This window comes from Plectropomus leopardus, chromosome 13 (genome assembly GCF_026936395.1).
Source record: "Plectropomus leopardus strain MGB_pleo_1.0 chromosome 13, ASM2693639v1, whole genome shotgun sequence".
NCBI classification, from domain to species: Eukaryota; Metazoa; Chordata; class Actinopteri; order Perciformes; family Serranidae; genus Plectropomus; species Plectropomus leopardus.
This window is the reverse complement of record NC_142188.1, coordinates 932,501-953,148: the sequence shown is the minus strand read 5'-3', so window position 1 is coordinate 953,148 and position 20,648 is coordinate 932,501. Positions and strand designations below refer to the sequence as shown.

Sequence of the window (20,648 nt, the reverse complement as noted above, 5' to 3'; positions counted from 1 at the left end):
TAAAATTTAATATAATAAAAATAGAATTTAGAAGAATTACAGCATAATCAAAATACTCAAATGCACTGTATAAAAACATCTGTATAAGTTTTTTTCAGGCTTTTAGTAAAGCAGTTTGATTGCAAAAACGTCAGCTGCGCAGGTCCAAGGGCTGTTACATTGTTAATGCGGTCAGATATCTCAGTTACCGTCTGATCACACAGACGACGGGATTCACTTCAGTCCTGCGTGAGGAGAATTTGGTTTTCATTAAAGAAACAGAGCTGATGCGCGCTGAAGTGAGTCCTCTGTGTCTGCAGGAGGGACGGCGTCCAGGCAGAAAGGTTTCCGGGGTTGCATTCGCTCTCTGCAGCTGAACGGCGTCACTCTGGACCTGGAGGAGAGAGCTAAGATCACCCCCGGCGTCCAGGCCGGCTGCCCGGGCCACTGCGGCAGCTACGGCTCGCTGTGCCAGAACCAGGGTCGCTGCGCGGAGAGAGCCAGCGGCTTCTCCTGCGACTGCGGGGCGTCTGCGTTCACCGGAGCCTTCTGCCACAGAGGTACTGAGGCACCTGTGTCCCAAAAAATCCTGCAGGGGGATTTTTAAAATGTGTTTGAACCCTTTGAAACCTGGAGAGCTTTCTGTGCAACAAATTGAAAATTTGTGTGATTTGGTGTGATTTCCTCCTAAGACATGAGAAAAAGTACAGTTAAGTTCGTAAGGAAATTGCCAAAAATTTAGTAGATTTAGAATTTTTTTTTTTTAAGGGGGGTTCTTTTGGAAAAAAAGTAAAAATAACTAGGGAAAAAATATTTGTAATAATAATAATAATCATACATTTTTAGAAGTATGTTTTGCATTTATATATTATATATGTATATATATTTAAAAGGAAAATTAAAACAATTTTACAAATTTATTAGCTAATTTTTGAGTACTTATTCTTTGATTTTTGATTGACCTCTTTTCATGTTTTAATGGAAATCAAGATCAGTTTGCTCAGGTTTCAAATGGTGACTTTAATTTTTAAGCACCTTTAAAATCTCCTTTCTTTTATTGTTCGTTGTTTTATGTTTTTTCTTTTCTTTTACTTTTTGCTAATTTCTTGCTAATTTTGAGTTTTTTTCTTCTTTGTCTAAATTTATGCAAATTGTGCAGATAATAAACATTTCCGTGTTGACTTTGGGGGCAAGTATTATATCATAATACCGCCACTTTTGCAGTGCTCTCAGCGTAAGATCCAAACACAAAAGTCCTGGTATGTCTGCTGATACGTGGCTGGACGGCGTCAGGTTGAGACGCTGCAGGAAACGACATCATTTAAGGAGCTCAAAGGTCATTTTAGGGCTCTGTAGGCTGTCAAACAGACTAATACTTCAATGGAAACTCAACATTTCAAACACGTTTCTGGTTTTTGTCTTCAGATGGTCCTATTGTAGACTTTGTGCCGTACTGTTGGTTGAGACCTCACAGCTCGGCCTCGTGTTATTTCGGCGATCACAGGAACACGGAGTCATCACACGTTTATTCAGGAGTTGACGGGCTGTGTTTGTCTGTCGCGGCTCTGCAGGTAAACCTGCGAGGGTAATCACAGCTCCGATTCACGGCCGTGTTTTAATTAGCAGCCAAATATGGCGTTGTTCTTTTCAGCTGTCAGCTGCTGCGTCTGCGGCGTGCGAGCTCAGTAATGAGGTGCTGTCAGAGGCCGCACACGTGATTCACAGAAAACATTATTAAAGACGCACAGAGCGCCGCGCTGCTGCAGCTCAGCCCTGTGATGAAACTCTCTGACATCATGTTCGTCCCTGCAGAGCTCTCAGCCGCCTTCAGGTCGGGGACATCCGTCAGCTACGCCTTCAAGGAGCCCAGCGAGCTGAACAGGAGCGCCCCGCCCTCCTCCATCCACTCCGACACCACCCTGAGAGCCGAAAACGTCTCCCTGAGCTTCAGGACCAACCGGAGTCCGGCTCCGCTGCTCCACGTGGCCTCGGACCGCAGAGAGTACCTGACGCTGCTGCTCAACAAGCACGGTGAGGCCAACGTCCTCCAAACACCACCCGTCTCCCTCTGTGCCATCTGAGCCTCCGCTTTTTCTCCAGCAGCATCATAAAGTTTAAGGGATGTATTTTTTTATAGGATTCATGCACAAGAGAGATTACAGTCGCACGTGTAAAACACAGATCTGTCAGGCAGACAACAAACAAACAACAGTATCATCTCTGCCAACTGTAACAAGTGTACATTCACATTTTTATGAATAATGAAAATGACTTTTTATAATAAGTTATCAGGTAAAAAAGTTACAGGTCTGTCAGCAGAGTAGACATGGTCCCAGCCTGCTGGGGCCCAAAAATTCACAGGGGGCCCCTCCAACCAGAAAATGTGATTTTTTTAATTTCCAAAGTTCATTTTAGTTTTCAAATATGAATTTAAAGAACATTAAAAAACCTCGTAACGGCACTAGCCGTCATTATTTCCAGGCCACGTAGGTGTGTTATGGAGCCGTGATGGAAAGGCGAGGGCGTGGCCACGAATGAGGGATTTCTGGGAGATGTAGTCCACGATTTCACAGAGGAACTGTGGGTTAAAAACTGACTCAGAGTTATGTAACAGCTCTTGTAGCTCCTGCTGCATCATGAGGGAGCCAGTTCCTCCTGACAAGCACATAGACACAGCATCATGTGACCTCACAGCATCATGTGACCTCACGGCGTCATGTGACCTCACAGCGTCATGTGACCTCACAGCGTCATGTGACCTCACGGCGTCATGTGACCTAGAAAAGCCCAAAAAGGGTTTCCACTGCAGTTTTGTAAAATATTGCATTTTCAAATCGCCTGAAACACCACCACAGCTGTTTTTTTAAGTGGTGTATCTATTAGCTGTGTATCAGTTTGTGCAGGAGGCTTTCTGGCGAACTGTAATGATGCGGGATGTGGTGCCGTTCACTCGACGACACTGTAACTGAAGCAAACATCCTCCTCCTCTGCTCCAGCTCTGCTCTCTCTTCTCTCCTCTTTCCTCCTTTCATCCTCCGCTGCTTTTCTTTTCACACTCTCATCGACTCGCTTTGAGTTCAGCCAGACGCGTGGCAAGTGGGGTCATTTGAAACCGAAGGGACAAAGACGGCTGATAAACCTGAATTAGCTGTAAACAGAGTGTGAATAGGCGGCTTTGAAAAGTCAGACTGGAGGAAGCTGATGAGCGGCGTTTCATCAGAGAGACGGCGTGGTGATCAGACAGGTCGCTGAGTTCGCACTGAAGAAAAACTCTGGTTTCTTTGGTGATGAAACTTTTTTATGCCTACGTTAATAAAACCGTAGCCGAGCCCGGAGGGATTATGTTTTCGGGTTATCCAACCACCTGTTCGTCCATCCTGTTCTCAAAAATGCCTTAAGAGTATATCGTCAAATTTAGCACAAATATCCATTTGGAATCAAGGATAAACTCATTTTATTTTGGTGGTCACAGGTCATAGGTCAAGGTCCCTGTGACCTCCTCTTTTGAATTTTTTGCTTTGTCTTAACATATGTGTGGGAAAGTTTCTTCAAATTTGGCACAAACATCCAGTTGGAATAAAAGATGAAGTGATTATATTTTAGTGGTCATGGGTGAAAAGGACAAGGTCCCTGTGGCCGTGTCTTTCTCATTTTTACAAATGCTGTATCTCAAGAACAGTTCAAGGGAATTTCTGGCCCAAACGTCCAGTTGGACTCAAAACCGAACTTGATAAAAAAAAGGTCCCTGTGACCTTGTCTTTCTCATTTTTGTGAACACAACACCTGAAAAACACCCAAAGGGAACTTCTTCAAATTTGGCACAAACATCCACTTGGACCTAAGGATGAACGGATTTGAAACTTCACGTTCGTTCAAGGTCCCTGTGACATAGTGTCCGTCTCATTTCGTGAACGTGATATCTCAAGAAGATCTTGAGGGAAGTCGTTAAATTTGGCACAAACGTCCATTGGACTCAAAAATGAAGTGAATGAGTGAACTCCAGCTCCGTTGTTGATGTTAGATTGTTGCTGTGTTGTGTTGCAAATGTGAGTAGAAACATTTTTTAAATTCTCCTTCGTCTGATTTTACGAGATTACAGAGCGGAGAGAATCGCCTTCAGAAGGTATTAAAAGTCAAACCTGATATAAATATAAATAAATAAACTAATATAAATGATTTGATAAAACACTGTTGTAATTATGTTATTTCCTGTACTGAAGTGGAGGGCTGGAGGTCGTTTTTTAGCAGCTGACTCAAATTCAAAGATCTCATTCATCAGTTTTGTGCTTAAACCGGGCGTACGCTCATTTCTATGCATAGAGTCGGATAAATCGATTTCCTGTTGAGCTTGAAAATGTGTGTACATTTTAAAAGCGCTCCTGATCGAGCACCCCAGCAGGCTCTAAAGGAGCGGGCGGCTATAATCGCAGCAAAAATATCAATTCAGCTGAGATACGCAGACTTACAGAAGACCTGAGAGGCACGTTAGGAAAAAAAGGTGATTCATTTTCCATAAACTGATCTTAACGGTTTTCTGATTTGTTTTACGACTTTACATCAGCAGTTTTTCTGGGATAATCTTGGTAACACTGCAACAGCTCCTGCATGAAACGTTGAACTTTTGTTTAACAACGGCGTTTTGGAGCCTGAAAATTCAAACTTTTGGCTTCAGAGTGTAATTTTTGGAAAATGCCACCCCTTCTGTGATCGTTTTTTTTTGTCATAGCAGCAGTATGCTTCAGTCAGTAACTGATCAGTTGGTTCGTTTTAGTGTCAAGACACAGATTCATGGATTAATCACCCAGTTCGACCCACACGAGGGACGTGGTGGGATCTGAGTCTGTGTAGATCAAAATCTGCAGGCTGGTTGATGATCTCTGTCAGCGCCGTGACGCGACTCTTTAAACTCGTCCTGCGATTCGTTATGCGCGGTCATTGCAGCGTGAACACGCCGTGAGTTCAGCACAAAAAGGCGAATGTTCAGTGTTAAAAGCAATTAACGAGGCTAAAAATATACCGTTTATGGTAATGCGTCTCAAACTCTCGTATCCCGTCAGACTGTGGCCTCGGGATCACATGCATGCAGGTATCGTCTTTAATGCGCAGCAGTCATTATTGCAGCGTAAAATGGAAAATAAGCTGCCCAGCTTTTCCTTTCTCCTCCGTACAGCCTGCAGATATCACACGGTATTCATGAGAAAGGCGTTCAATTATCCGTCTTTCATGGCGCTAAATTTGTTTCGATTAATTAGAACCTGTAAACCGTCACTCGGCCTAGTTTCATAAATATGAAGTGATTATCTGTGTATTATTCAGCTGCTGTTGCCCGGGAACATCCAGACCTCCGTTTATATGTGTTAATATTCTCCAGGATTAGTTTCTGTTAAAATAGACGAGGACGGACTCAGCCATGAAAATACTGAAGGAATGTTTCGCTTTTTTGCCAAATGATGTAACTCGGCAGGATTTACGCAGTTTATTTCAGGAAATAAGCGAGTTAAAGTCTTGGATGTTCAAAGCGAGTGTGTTAATGAAAGTCCATGATGACGTTTTGCTTTTGAAGGAGCGTTTATATTGATGTATTCTTGAATATTAACAGCAGAATCACTGTTTGCCTCATGTATTAGCCATTTTACCAGATTTTCTTACTGAATTTAAGTTTGGCTTTCAGCTGCTGGATGTGTTGGTTTGCAGACATGTTGGAGGTGAGATACAGACTGGACGGCAGCAGAGACGCACAGATCCTCAGGAGCAAAGTGAGGAACCTCGCCAACGGACAGCTGCACGCCGTCACCGTCAGCAGGCGGGCGGACGCCGTCTCTGTGCAGGTAACGCACGCTGAGTCTTTCCCAGCAGCCTCTCTGCCGGTCGGCTTCAGGGACGAGCTGGAGACAGCGGGGACGAGCAGATCGTAACAGCTGAGCTGCAGTCAGCGGACACAAACGTTCACCGAGCAGATCGTAACGCCCCTCAAACATCTATTTTAACCTTCAAAATAAAGTTTTCTCTGCTCACTTTGGGCAGCAGATCGTCCGTTTCAAGGATTTTAGGATATTTTTAGGATATTAGCACATTTTTCAGATTTAAAGATGTGTCTAGGAAATACAGACATTTCTTGGATTTTTGGACGTTTCTGAGATTTTTGGAGATTTCTTGGATTTCAGGACATTTTTCAGACTTAGACATGTTTCTAGGATTTTATGACATTTCTAGAATTTTGGGATATTTGTATTATTTCTGAGATTTTTGGACCTTTCCAAGATTTTGGACATTTCTTGAGTTTTAAGAGATTTCTCAGATTTTAGGAGATTTCTCAGATTCTTTGGGGCATTTTAAAGATTTTGGGACATTTCTTGGATTTTATCCAATCTGTGCTTTATGGTAATGTTTCACCGTGTATGCTGACGATGCTCTGTTTTACGTGCGAACAGCTCACTGTTTCTTACCTCAGGTCCCGGAGCACGTCAGCTGTGTTTTCTGCCCGTCACGCAGCCTTTTGCTTCTGTGTTGTATGGTTGTTTTAGTGGCTCAGATTAACATGTATCATGATTGAAATCATGAGGAGAATTTGTTTTATATCTGCAAAAATGTTTCATAGAAATAACCAACATTTGAAGTTGTTTAATCAGTTAAACGTTCATGCCAGCAATGCCGAGTGGTTTTTTTTTCTGATGTGAAACCTTTCATTTCCTTTCAGATTGACCAGAACACCAGAGAGGATTTCAACCTGACCTCTGATGTAGCCTTCAACGGCCCGAGGTCGCTGGTGCTCGGCAGAGTGCAGGGTGAGAGAGACGGACACAAAAAGCCAGACGAGGCCGTTCGGGCCGCAGAGCACTCAGACAGACTCCTCTTACAAATGTCCCGCCTCATCAGACTCTGAGCGGCTGGAAACTTTGGTCACTAAACAGCTGCCGTCTAGACGGTGGAGCGAGCGGAGAACAGAGAAGTAAGAAATAAATGCTGAAACTCGGCGCTGAGACGGAGCATTATTCACACAGCGCGGGTCAAAAGGTGGCAGATCTGACATGACAGACGTGAATAAATAGACTTTTTAAAGGTCGCCTGTTCAGACAGGTTATTACACAGAACGCTGCTCTTTTCATTAAGAGAATAACTGAACAAAGTATATTAAATGTCAGGTATTCCCTGATTCACCATCAAGATTGAATTTTTCGTCAGTTATATGTGACTTAACGTGATTCTCAGCGACCGTATTTATTATAAACCAAACAGCAGGAAAATGCCTGAAAAAAATGGCGAGGTGCCGATGGATTTTGGGATTTTAGGAGAGATTTGGCCCGGGGCTGTAGGATGAGCCGCACTGATGTATGCATTTGGATTCTCAGGTCAAATCAAAGTTGCACAAATGTTTTATCCAGGTAAAGTTTTTTTGACAGCAGACACACTTACACACTGCACAGCAGAACAAAAGAAACACACACCCACATGTGTACATAAACACTTATATAGTCACACACCCACATACAGAGACGTTTTTAAACCCAGTAAGCATGATGGACACGTCTCCGTCTCTGTCTGCAGACTCTCGAGAGCTGGACCCGGAGCTGTCTCGGATCGTCTCTCTGGGTTTCACCGGCTGTCTCTCGGCTGTCCTCTTTAACGCCATCAGCCCTCTGAAAGCCGCTCTGCTGCAGCCAGACAGCAGCCCTGTCAGCGTCACCGGCCCGCTGCTCCGGTCCAACTGCGGCTCCACGTCAGCCAATCCCCACGCAGCAGAGCCCACCCACCACCTGTCAGGTCAGAGGATGACATGATCACGACCCGTCGCTCCACGGTCACGCTCAATATCAGAAAATCACAATCCAGATGTGACTTCATACTCAGCAGTTTACATTCATCACGTATCAAATCAGATTATAATCTGCCTCCTTCCTCAAATACAAAAATGATCATTTTTAATCAATAATTTTAAGACTAATGACATCCTAACACCATTTCAATCTGGATTTAGATTTTGTCACTCTAAACTACTGCTCTCTTAAAACTTACTAACAATGTGTTTTCAGCATAAAAATAATCTACTCAGCATGTAGTTAACTGAAAGTAATTATTTTTTTAATAATCAATATAATATATATAAAAATCTGTATTGCTGCTAATCATTGACACCTGCCAGGCTGTGATAATTAAAAAACTTTGCATGTAGTATATTGAAAATATTATTTTTTTAAAATCTTGAAACATAGTGTCATCATGACAAAAACCTGGCATTTAAATGGTTAAAATTCTGGAAATTAATAAATATTTGATATTCATGATTAGAACTGATGTTGGTTTAAAAAAAATAATGAAAGAAGAAAATAATGTTAATGTATAAAATTTGCTACAGTTTGATTTTGAAAAGCGCGTCTTGTGCGCAGAGCGGTATGAGTGCGTGTGATGTTAACGCGGGCTCTAAGGGGTTAAAAACCCGCGGCTGACCTCACAGACACCACAGCTCCGCACTGAGTTAATATTCCTCCATCACTTCCTCAGGAGGCTCAAATGAATGAAGATTTGGGAGCTGCTGGTGGGCGGAGGAGTCCGGCGCTCTGTGTGGGTGCTGCCTGTCAGGCTTCACAATGGGACCTGTGAGAGTCTGATAATGTGGCGACGCGGGGTTAATGGTCACGGGATGATGCCGATAATCCGGTTTCCTCTGCAGTATCGCTCCCCGCGGTCGGAGATCCGCAGAGCGTTGTGGAGGCGTTCTCTCTGCAGCTGCTTCCTTCCTTTCAGTTTTTTTAATCACGAACGACCTCCTCGCTCTGTTTGTCTCATCCGCTCGCCGTCGTCTCGTTTATCCCGTGATCCCCCCTCTGCGAGCGTCCCGTCTCTCTGATGTGTCTCTCTGTGCTGCAGGCCGCTCTGGATCGGCGGGAACGGGTCAGCCTCTGGTCGACGCCATCAAGAGCGACTCGGCTCTAATTGGAGGTAAAAAACTTTTCGCGCTGTCATCAGCCTCAATCACAAAGAGACAACAGCGACAGCAGCGACGACGCGGCAGAGTTCAGTTCCAGCTGCACTCGCTAACTTTTAATAAGGAAAACAGGTTTCTGTCGCAGGTGTTGAAGCTGCCAGTTTATCCTGATAACTGCTGCAGACAGAATCGCTTCCAGGGCTGACCACAGTATTTGGTCCCTGGCCTCAGATATGATGAAATTTTAAAAAATCTCTGCGTTATTTTAGGTCAGGCCGCTCATCTTATTAACCCTTTAAAACCTTTCTTACATGCAGAGAAGCATGAGCCATGAAAGAAGAAATAACTTAAGATAAAATGAGATACAATACGATACATCAAGATACGATACCATACCATACGATGCGATACGATACGATACATTAAGATACGATACGATACATCAGGATACAATACATTAATAGGCAATTTCCCCTCAGGGATCAAAGATCAAGATAAAGTATTCCTGATTCCGATTCCTCATTCTGCTCAAGATACGATACATTGAGATACGATACGATACATTAAGATACGATACCTAACAATACATTAAGATACAATACCTAACGATACATTAAGATACGATACATTAAGATACGATACATTGAGATACGATACGATATGATACATTAAGACACGATACGGAATGATACATTAAGATATGATACTTTAAAAAGATGTAAGATAAGAAACAAAATTATACAACATGTTGAGATACAATAAGATATGATACGTTAAGGTACGATACGATACCTTTAGGTAAGATGAGATACAATACGAAATAATAAAATAAGGTAAGATATTCTAACATAACACAACATAAGATGATACTTTATCGTCTGTGTTCATGGAAATTCGTCTTGCAGTTAAGATACAGTACGTTAAGATACAACAAGATACGATTATGATACGAGAACACCTTTTTGGCTTTTATAGCTCATATGTCTGACACCCGGTGGCCGTAAAGTGACTTTATTGATGAAAAAGTAGAGCAAAGTCACGACGTTCCACAAAACATGACTCAGTGTGTGCGGACGGAGGAAGAGGCCGAGGTCTTCTTCACTCTGATACCAGACAAAGAAAAAGCGGCGACATTAGATCGACTTTTACGAGCAGCTGCAATAGAAATAAAGCTGAGGATGTTTTGGACATGCATCGCCATGGTTACTGGGATGTTATTGCCAGATGAAAGTCGTGTTTTCTGCCCTCTCCCTCTCTCTGCAGGTGTGATCGCGGTGGTGATCTTTGTGACCGTGTCTGCGTCGGCCGTGACGGCTCGCGTCCTCTACAGGAGGAAAGGGACGAGTCGGAGCCAGGAAGTGAAAACAGTGAAGCCCGAGGACAGCCCGGAGCGGACGCTCAGGGGCCACAGCGGCTCACACGGCGGCCAGAGCAACGACCACAAGGAGTATTTCATTTAGGTGGAGGTTTGACCTGCTGCTGAGGACAGAGACAGAGACAGAGACAGAGGACAGAGACAGAGACAGAGGACAGAAGACAGAGACAGAGATGCCTCGTCCGGCCTCGGCGCTTTCACGTGAGCCCAGCTGAGGCTCAGCGAGAAACAGAAACACACTCTGGCGTTGTGGCGGTCTGTTTTTGCCGCTGTGGTTGTATTTTTGTAAAGACTGAACGTGGACGCACAGAAACAAAGCGTTGACTTTATAAAATGTCGACGCTGTCAACACAACTGTAAATATTCAGCGAGGTCAGTCCTAAAAGGATGACTTTCTATCCGTCGCTCCTCTCTCTGTTCGTCGGTGCGACCGTGGAAACAGCTTTCCGACGAACGATGAATGTTTACTGCGAGTGACTGAGCTCCGTTTGTTACATTGACCGTTTATTTTTGTTTTGTGTTCATTTTTCGGCACCTTCTGTGTGAGCTGAGGAGAATGTGTCCGTTCACGCCGAAACGTTTTCTCAAAGTTTTACTCACCAAGATTCTCTTTCCTCCCTTTGTCATTAATTTATGAATTCATTTGAGCATATATTTAGTGAGAAACACAATTCTGTTCAGTGAAATTAAAATGTTTGGTCTTTTTTCTGATGTGCACGATTTTTTTTTCTTTCAGCTGAATCACAATCTTGTACTTTTACTACTTTGTCACGAAAAGCAGATTTTACAGACATCTGGTTCCAGCGTTATTTTCGAGGCAACATGCAGGCGTATTTCACAGAGAAACTGCTTCGTTTCCAGCACACACTGGAGCAAAAAAAGATGTTTCCAAAGACGTGGATGTGTTTGAAGAGGTGTTTTTTTTGTTTGTACCATGACTCTGCTGCATTTCTGCGCAGACTGTGGTAAGAAAAGCGACTGTTTTAAGTTTGTGTTTCTGTTTTGTAGCAGCACGTCGCTGTGTTTCCTGTGGGGGAAATGTCACGAAGCAGATGTTTTTTTACAGCTGCTTTTCATGCCGGAATCGTGGCAGGAAAAACATTTTTTTATTTAAACATCATAGCACACTTAGGAATCAGATGTGGGTGTCATTTGTGCATTTCCTGCCGGGATCTTTGCATGAAAGTGGTTGTTTTTTATCGAGTCTCACTGTGTTTCTAGCAGCATCTTGTGCCTCCATCGTGGGTGTTTTGTAGCACCACGTCATTGTATTTCTGCTGGGTTTTGTGCTACAAAACAAATGTTTTTCATCAAGTCATTGTTGATTTTCCAGCATTGAGGCACTCAAAGGTTTTGTCACGTTTTTTTTTATCGTGACATTTCTGCATTTCCTGCTAACACTCTGGCAAGTTGAGAGTTCAGAGAGTTTTTGCAGTATTTCCTGCTGGGATTGTTGCATAAAAGTGGTTGTTTCTTCGCGAGTCTTGCCGTGTTTCCAGAGGCTTCTTCGGCACCAAACCTGGGTGTTTTGTAGCAGCAGGTTGCTGTGTTTCTTGTGGGTGTTTTGTCATAAAACCGATATTTTTTACATTTCTGTTTTTGCATTTCTTTCTGGAATTGTGGCACAAAAAGCAGTTGTTTTTTATTGAGGCTTCGCTCTGTTTCCTGCGCAGATTGTGGCGTGAAAAGTGCTTGTCCTATGTGAGTGATGGCTGTGTTTCCAGTAGCTTCTTCGGCGTCAGATATGCTTTGTTTGTTTGTTTGTGTTTTGTAGCGACCCGTCTCTGTGTTTCCGGTGAGCTCGGAGCCGTGAAACAGTTACAAAACCAACATCGTTTTAAGTTTTTACACCTGAATGTCTGAATTATTCCTCTGTGGAGCTGAAACAGCAAATTTAATCCCCACAAATTTACTTCTGTGCATATTTGGCGGTTTCAGGTTTCCATTGGATGAGTGTTTTCTTCGCCATGTGTCGTTTCTGACGGATATTAACGTGCGTCTGTCTGCAGATAGGAGATGACGCTCAGGTGCTGAAGACGGCAGGATCATTCTCTCCGGATGGATTGATGACCGACGGACACAGAGATGTGACGACACACTCATAGAGACGGAGACGGACGGCGTCTTGTCAGCAGGTATTATTTACGGACCGGGAGTCGATAACGCGTCGATAAGAACAACACGAGGAGGCGTCGTAATGACACTCTGTGGCGCCGTGAGAGAAAACACTTCAGATCGTAAGTCACCATCATCACCTCAAGTGAAGACACTTACAGGAGTATTACGTTCTGAATGGTGAGACACGGCGAGCAGGGAACGTTTCCCACAACACTCCTAACATTACCTACGAGCTGCAATAATGTTTTAGAGAAAACGCTTTAATGTTCGCTTAAAAACAACGTTCAGGACATGTTATCGAGGACTGAGATTACAGAACTTTGGTTTAAATGAAAAGTTTGTGGATGTTTAATGAGAATGTTACCTGAACTTTAAAGAGAACATTCAGCAGCTAACAGAAAACCTGCTGCTGAAAATGTTTGCAAAACTTCGCATTGGTTGCAATAAACGTTCTCAGAATGTTTTCAGAACCAGGACTTGCTGGCCGGGAGGACTCGTGCAAATGAAATTCAAAAAAATCCTCTCTCACTTTTGTTTGTATCCAGGACTTGTGGCTCTGCTGCAGCCGACACGCTGTCCGTCTGTCTCTGTCCGTCTGTCTCTGTCTGTCTCTGTCTGTCTGTCTCTGTCTGTCTGTCTCTGTCTGTCTCTCTCTGTCTGTCTGTCTCTGTCTGTCTCTGTCAGTCTGTCTCTGTCTGTCTGTCTCTGTCTGTCTGTCTGTCTCTGTCTGTCTCTGTCCGTCTGTCTCTGTCTGTCTTTGTCTGTCTGTCTCTGTCTGTCTGTCTCTGTCTGTCTGTCTCTGTCTGTCTGTCTCCATCTGTCTCTGTCTGTCTCTGTCTGTCTGTCTCTGTCTGTCTCTGTCTGTCTGTCTCTGTCCGTCTGTCTCTGTCTGTCTGTCTCTGTCTGTCTGTCTCCGTCTGTCTCTGTCTGTCTGTCTCTGTCTGTCTGTCTCTGTCTGTCTCTGTCCGTCTGTCTCTGTCTGTCTGTCTCCGTCTGTCTCTGTCTGTCTCTGTCTGTCTGTCTCCGTCTGTCTCTGTCTGTCTGTCTCTGTCTGTCTGTCTGTCTCTGTCTGTCTCTGTCCGTCTGTCTCCGTCTTTCTGTCTCTGTCCGTCTGTCTCCGTCTGTCTGACCTCAAGGAATAAAAAAAAACAGACTTTTTTTTTTATTTTCAGTGTAACAGGAAGTGAGCATTTAGTAATTATTGGCAAAGGTGAGGACATGTCTCGTGTCTCCAGTCAGGGTTCAGGTCCGGTCCCAGTTTGACCACATTTCTGCAGACCGTGTGAATGCAGAAGACCGCGGTGAAGGACACTCGGTCAGGCTGAGCTCCTGCAGCATGATCTAAGACATAAAACCTGAATCCACCGATACGACATGAGGAGGCTGACAGTGCAAACGGATCTGCAAACTGCAGCCTGCAGGCTGACTTCCACCGCAGTCAAATACGATGCGTCAGAAACACAAATGTGTGACTGTGTAACTCACAACTACAGTATTTTAAAACATTTTTGGAGCATGAAACCACACACACACACACAGATATTCCAATGTTACCAACAGGGGACTGTTGTAACCCTGTGTGGACGTCCGTCTGTGGTCTTTGTGAAAAAGCAAAAATAGCACTGAAAATTTATTTTGAGGTCTTATGAGGTCGATCTAACAAGACAAATGTCCTGTTTATAATGTTTTAAAGAAATTGCCAAAAGAATGGCATGTGTGAATGAGTCATTAATTTATTATTAATGATTAAATTATTATGTTGAATGTGTTTTTCTTTTTTTTTTTGCAAGTGTACTGTTAAAAAAAAAGTTAGATTTTTTTGAATAAAAGGGAAGTGTGAGAGTTCTCGTCAGTAAACCGTGATCTGTCAGAGGTGAAGTGGGGTGAAAGAGGCTGAAATCTGCCCCTCAGGTCTACTTTGCATACACGGTGTTCATGCCTACCGACCTTTTTTTGTTTGTTTTTTGTTTTGTTTGTTGTTGTTTTTAGCAGCAGATGTAAATCATCATGAAACTGACGTTATCTGTCATATTTACAGTCGACTGTTTGGATGTGAGGGACAAACGGCACACTCGGCGTGGAAAACTCATCCAGGTCACTGTGGTCTCCGTCAAAGGTACGTTTTACAACTTTATTTCTCTGTGTGAAGAAAACAGACTTTCTTAAAGAAAAACTGTCAGTTTCACATTTTACTTAATTTACCATTTGTTCTCTCCTTTTGAAGTATTACTTATCCAAAAATGACTGTTTGTTTCTTCATTACTCACCTGTTACCTCGAATTTGTGAAGACAGGTTTTCTTGCATGCTCTCAGTGTTACTTGCCCCGCAGACCTTTTTATTTTTATTTTTTAAATATTGATGTAAAGTCATGTGTTTGTGAAATTCTGAGCATGACTGGACGCAGGAGAGCTGCATTATGTTGCAGGAGTTTTGTTAAAGTTTGTGAATTTGTATTTATATGTAGTTTTGCTGTAGTTAAACACACACCTCTATGACTTTTATTAAATAATAATATTCTTTTTCTTGCATGCCTCCACAGTGGACAGAGTCCCAAAACACAACTGTCCTCACAAAATCATCGTAACACACGGTGAGTGATGGATGTGCAAACAGTCAGGCCAGCAGTTTGGACACATTTACAAAGTTTGACCCCTCAGACAAAAGTCAAAACTAAGAAGAAAGTCATTTCCCTCTTAATTTGGTGGGATTCTCGATTGATTTATTAGTTTTATACTTACTTCCTGTGAACATAATCCAATTATAATCATATTTCCACATGCATTTTGTATCCACTCTGTGTTTGGACCTTGTGACGCAGAGGTGTTTGATCTGTTGTCCTTCGGAGGGCGCTACAGATCAGTCGAAATGCAGACGAACAGTCTCTTTAAAAGGCACTTTAAATGTGTGTAATACCTCCACTGTGGCTTTTTACTGGTTTTACTGGCTTTTTACTCATTTTACTCCCTCATGTTTTTAGCATTTATTATTTGTTTAGTTGTTCCTGAATGTGTGTTTTTAACTGTGGCACCTTACCAGAGGAAGCACTCTGAATTCTGTTGTATATTTAAGATAAAAATAATAAAAGACTATGGAAATGTCCTCCAATGAACGATTAGACAGAAGTAAAATCAAACTGTGACTCAAGGAATTCCTGCAAGATATGAAACCATAATCGCAAATCATGAGTGAGAGGTGTTTTCCAGGAAATGATGACAGCTGACATATGCAAAAGACTTTTTTTGTGTCATGACAGTGTGATTGTTGACGACACGTCAGGAGCTCAGGAAAGCTCACGGTCAGTCCGTAATTCAGGAAGTGATGTTTTACTGTGAAATAAGAACATTTCAGCTTTTAATGAGACGGGAAAGACAAGCATCACACACAACAAAGGTCCCTAAAACATGTTTTTAAATATTTAAATGTTAGTAGATTTCAGCAGTAGAGTGCACAATGTGTACAATAAAGAAAATGCAGATCAGGTGGATTAATCAGTCATGTAATAATAATAATAATTATTGTTATTATTTTTTATTATACCTTTATTTCTATATAACTTTAAGAAACATAGTTTACAAAAGTGCTTTTAGTGCAAAAGCAGAAGTGGGATACACAGACGACAATACAATGGAAGGGCAAACAGTCCTATTAAACACAAGTGAGATAAAACGAAGGTGGAGTCAGGATAAAATTAAAACCAGAGGACAAATAATGGAAGATTCAGGAAGTAAAATGTCAATTTAGAGAAGTGCAAAGAAAAAGACCGAAAACAACAACAACAACAACAACAGAAGCAATAAAACCACAAAAAAGAAACTAACACATAAATTGAATAGGTGAAATAATTGGAAAGAAAAAGAATGAAAGAAATAAATGACGACATCTATAAAAGCTAGTCTATAAAAATAGGTTTTAAGAAGTGATTTTAAAGAAGTCGCTGATCTGCGAGAATCATCTTAAACCTCTTCATCCTGAATCAGCGGGCAGAGGGGCGTTCAAAACTACTGTGGCATCGAGTACAGAAGACAGGCAACACATCCTAAATCAGTATGCATCCATAATAATTATTAGAATAAACAAGTCTGACGATGTTCTGTGGCTGCAGTAAAGACCTCACAGCAGCATGTACACCACCTGAACGTATTCCCTCCAGGATTTCGAGATGTTGCAATCACAACAAGCGCTGTGAATTCTACACAACCACATAGGCTGAGAATGCCAGCAGACAGATCCGTGTCTTTTTATATGCCGACAGACCGCTGGATGGCATCTGCTGCATCAGCCCGATATGTGCATGGCCAGCGTCACTTGAAACACAACAGGACGCCGTCAGTTTGAAACTCTGCCGCTGGTGGCGTGATATAAGGAGTGCAAAGACGCCTATAGGGCAGGCAGGAGGGGAGGTGGATTGATCAAACTAACCCAGGTCTTTCATGCAGGAGTCTAGTGTTTGCTTCCCATCTTAATGTGATGTGTTTTTTCTGCACCTTACCATGTTCCTCCTTCCTCTAACCCTAACCATCCATGTCAGCAGCTGTGTTTGTTGACTTGACTGGTGGATATTAAACCACATGCTGCCTTTCTGTGACCTGATCTCTTCAACTCCAGGTTTCACTCTGAACGATGGCATGTGTCAACACTTCACAAAACTTCAGTTACAGCTACATCTATGATCCCACCTTCAACGTGCCCGATATCTTATCTAAGATAGCATGCACAGTCTCTGGTATCTACATTCCTTTGATCATCATCGGCATCTATGTGCTTTACTTGGAGGTATGAACACGATGACTGAGATTTATTAACTGTTTGTGTCATGTGTCTCTATAGAACAGTTTCCACCAAGCAGTCAAGTTCAGTTCTGTGCAGTACACATTAAACCAGTTAGTTTTGTATTTCCATTGTGAAGAGTTGTGAATGGTACCAATACAAACGCTTAGTACCGTCACATGTTTTTTTCATCTGTTGGGGTTCCTGGCACCCTGGTACCTGGCGGGGGACATTGAGTCCGAGTGGGCCGTGCTCCGTGCCTCCATTGCTGAGGCGGCCGACCTGTGCTGTGGCCGTAAGTTGGTCGGTATCTGTCGGGGCAGTAACACCCAAACCCGCTGGTGGACACCGGCGGTAAGGGATGCTGTCAAGCTGAAAGAGTCCTATCAGGCCTTCTTGGCCTGTGGGACTCTGGAGGCAGCAGACAGGTACAAACAGGCCAAGCGGAGTGCAGCTATGGTGGTTGCCGAGGCAAAAACCCGGGCGTGGGAGGAGTTCGGTGAGGCCATGGAGAACGACTTACGGACGGCTTCGAAGAGGTTCTGGACCACCATCCAGCGTCTCAGGAGGGGGAAGCAGTGCTCCGTCAACACTGTGTGTGGTAGGGACGGGGCGCTGCTGACCTCGACTCGGGACGTTGTGAATCGGTGGAAGAAATACTTCAAAGACCTCCTCAAACCCACCGATACGCTTTCCGGTGAGGAAGCAGGGCCTGGAGACTCGGGGGTGGGCTCCTCCATCTCTGGGGCTGAGGTTGCGGTGGTGGTCAAAAAGCTCCTTGGTGGCAGGACCCCAGGGATGGATGAGGTCCGCCTGGAGTTCCTTAAGGCCCTGGATGTTGTGGGGCTGTTGTGGCTGACACGACTCTGCAACATTGCGTGGACATCGGGGGCAGTGCCCTTGGACTGGCAGATCGGGGTGGTGGTCCCTCTTTTTGAAAAGGGGGACCGGAGAGTGTGTTCCAACTACAGGGGGATCACACTCCTCAGCCTCCCTGGTAAGGTTATTTGGGGGTACTAGAGAGGAGGGTCCGCTGGAGAGTCGAACCCCGGATTCTGGAGAAGCAATGCGGTTTTCGCCCCGGACATGAAACTGTGGACCAGCTCTGGACCTTTGGCAGGATCCTTGAGGGTGCATGGAAGTTTGCCCAACCAGTCCACATGTGCTTTTTGGACTTGGAGAAGGCATTCGACCGTGTCCCTCGGGGAGTCCTGTGGGGGGTTCTCCAGGAATATGGGGTTTTCGGACCCCCTGATACTTAGGCTGCTGCTCCCGCGACCTGACTCCGGATAAACGGAAGAAAATGGATGGATGGATATAAAATGTTCAACCACTGCTTATACGTCACAGTTGTGGGTGGAAATGTGGCTTATTTAAGGATCTTGATGAGGGTTTGGGACCAGGTATCAGGGGGCTGGGATGACTTGTTGTAACAGCAATAATTTACTCATAATTGCTATGAAAATTATACCGACCTTCATGGTGCCCAGAGGCTGAAAAACCTTGACATAACTCTTGTGATCTCCTGAATTTTCATTTAGCATCATCATCTCATCACAAATTTGGATTTGAATTGGTGCTTTGGTTCGTGACAAATTACCTTCAACACTAATGAGATTCGCATCATATATCAGTGGAATACATAATGAACCTCCGTTAGCGTGTCTCCTTCTCTTTTATCACATGCACATGTAATAAGGACAGAGACTTATCCTGAAAACGCAAACTCAAGTTGTGAATGTAGTCTGGATCCTCATGTTAAGCCCAGACTGCATCATATCTGTACCTGAAAAGCAGGAGCCAAAGCTGCAGTGAATCCGGCCCTTCGTGTCTCCAGTGTTTCATATCTGATATGTCTCGCGGTAAAAACAGAAACTGCTGAAAAGTAAATGTCTCTTACTGCGATTGCTGGGTGTAGCAGGATGACATATGTTGGAGGACTTCACAACATGTTGATAACTCTTTGTTTACTTGTGTTTTCCTGCAGGTTCGAAATGATCATGTTGTTCCGATCTACATCATCAACCTCCTCGTGTCTGACATTATCCAGCTCTGCTGCAATATTGCAATGCATGTACACCCTCTTCCCCTCACCATAGACGTTCACCTCTATTGCCTGTTTGCCAGTATTGGCTTCATGGTGTGTGTCGCCCTGGAAAGGTATGTATCTGTCTGACCAGTATGTGTGCAGCTTCTGTGTCTGACCATTGCATTATGGGCTGTCTACACCGACAACTATAACGATAAAAAGATAGCTGTAAAAATCGTGGACTGGCGGACTGGCGGACTCCACACTCCAGCTTTAATGACGACAATGACAAAGTTTATCGTTTGGATCACTCCTAAAGCAGTTTCATTAAAAATAGAAACACTAAGAGCCAATCACAGTCTGTCTTATTTAGACGTCACATCCAACATACATCCTAACATCTAATCTGGAGCACACAATGTCTGTTTTTATGTAGAAGAAGATGTTTGAAGCAGCGGACTATTTTTTCTGTTCTTTTTGTTGTTACTCCTGTGAGGTTGGTCGTCAGTAATTGATTCGTCTCCCTGACTGTAGCGGATTCTGGCCAGTAGGTGGAGCTGCTGACGGCTATCAGGAAAGAAGATAAAAGAAAAAAGTTCACAGTGTGGATTAAAAAACCTCACCTTAATACGATGATATCAGGACATTTCAGGGACATTTTTCTACAAAATAAAGTTATGCGAGCTTTCATTTAGGATTTAGGAACAACTTTTAACACGCTAACATCACTCAGTCACAGCTGTTAATGGCTATATGAGCCATCACCGGGCTGCAGAGGACACCGAAACATCATTTTTTGGGTTTGTCTTTCCTGACGTCCTCTTTTACCGTGGACGCCATCGTCAGAGAACTGATGTTGACTCAGACCAAAGGACCAATCAAACTTGTCCTCAAAAGCTCTCATAACAGACTGTTTGATTCACTTCGGCTTTGAAGAATTTCGTTAACCCTTTAATCTTCGAGTTTTCTGTTAGTTTCTCCTCAGCCTCCTCGCAGCGTTCAGCAGCTCATCAACATCCATTTTCAGTGAGTGCTGCACGCCGCTGTTTACTGAACGCTATCGTTCATCGGCGTGGATGCTCACGTTATAGTTATGGTTATGGTTATAGTTATAGTTATAGTTATGGTTATAGTTATAGTTAAAGTTATAGTTATAGTTATGGTTATAGTTATAGTTAAAGTTATAGTTATATTTATAGTTATGGTTATAGTTATAGTTATAGTTATGGTTATAGTTAAAGTTATGATTATAGTTATGGTTATGGTTATGTTATAGTCATAGTCATAGTTATGGTTATAGTTATGGTTATAATTATGTTACAGTTATAGTTATGGTTATTTACAGTTAAAGTTATTATAGTTATGGTTACAGTTGTGATTATAGTTATAGTTATAGTTATAATTATGTTTGTAGTTGTAGTTATGGTTATGTTATAGCTATGGTTAAAGTTATGGT

General features: G+C 43.1%; 2 protein-coding genes across 3 annotated transcripts in view; both read left to right on the top strand.

Moving 5' to 3' along the window:
- Positions 1–10,992, top strand: part of LOC121940918 (contactin-associated protein-like 4) — a 60,271-nt gene extending 49,279 nt beyond the window's left edge. The window contains exons 19-25 of one of the 2 annotated variants that reach the window (XM_088086528.1): positions 300–539; positions 1,792–2,010; positions 5,674–5,807; positions 6,677–6,764; positions 7,525–7,740; positions 8,845–8,916; positions 10,166–10,992. In XM_088086528.1, coding sequence (XP_087942654.1) covers positions 300–539; positions 1,792–2,010; positions 5,674–5,807; positions 6,677–6,764; positions 7,525–7,740; positions 8,845–8,916; positions 10,166–10,362 — 1,166 coding nt within the window. In that variant the 3' untranslated portion in view covers positions 10,363–10,992. The remainder of the gene's footprint in view (positions 1–299; positions 540–1,791; positions 2,011–5,673; positions 5,808–6,676; positions 6,765–7,524; positions 7,741–8,844; positions 8,917–10,165) is intronic. The other variant, XM_088086529.1, reaches the window with a different exon arrangement.
- Positions 10,993–16,660: 5,668 nt separating this feature from the next.
- The window catches only part of LOC121954814 (mas-related G protein-coupled receptor member A4-like), a 5,972-nt gene continuing 1,984 nt past the window's right edge, over positions 16,661–20,648 (top strand). The window contains exons 1-2 of the mRNA XM_042502520.2: positions 16,661–17,169; positions 19,151–19,323. Coding sequence (XP_042358454.2) covers positions 17,017–17,169; positions 19,151–19,323 — 326 coding nt within the window. The 5' untranslated portion in view covers positions 16,661–17,016. The remainder of the gene's footprint in view (positions 17,170–19,150; positions 19,324–20,648) is intronic.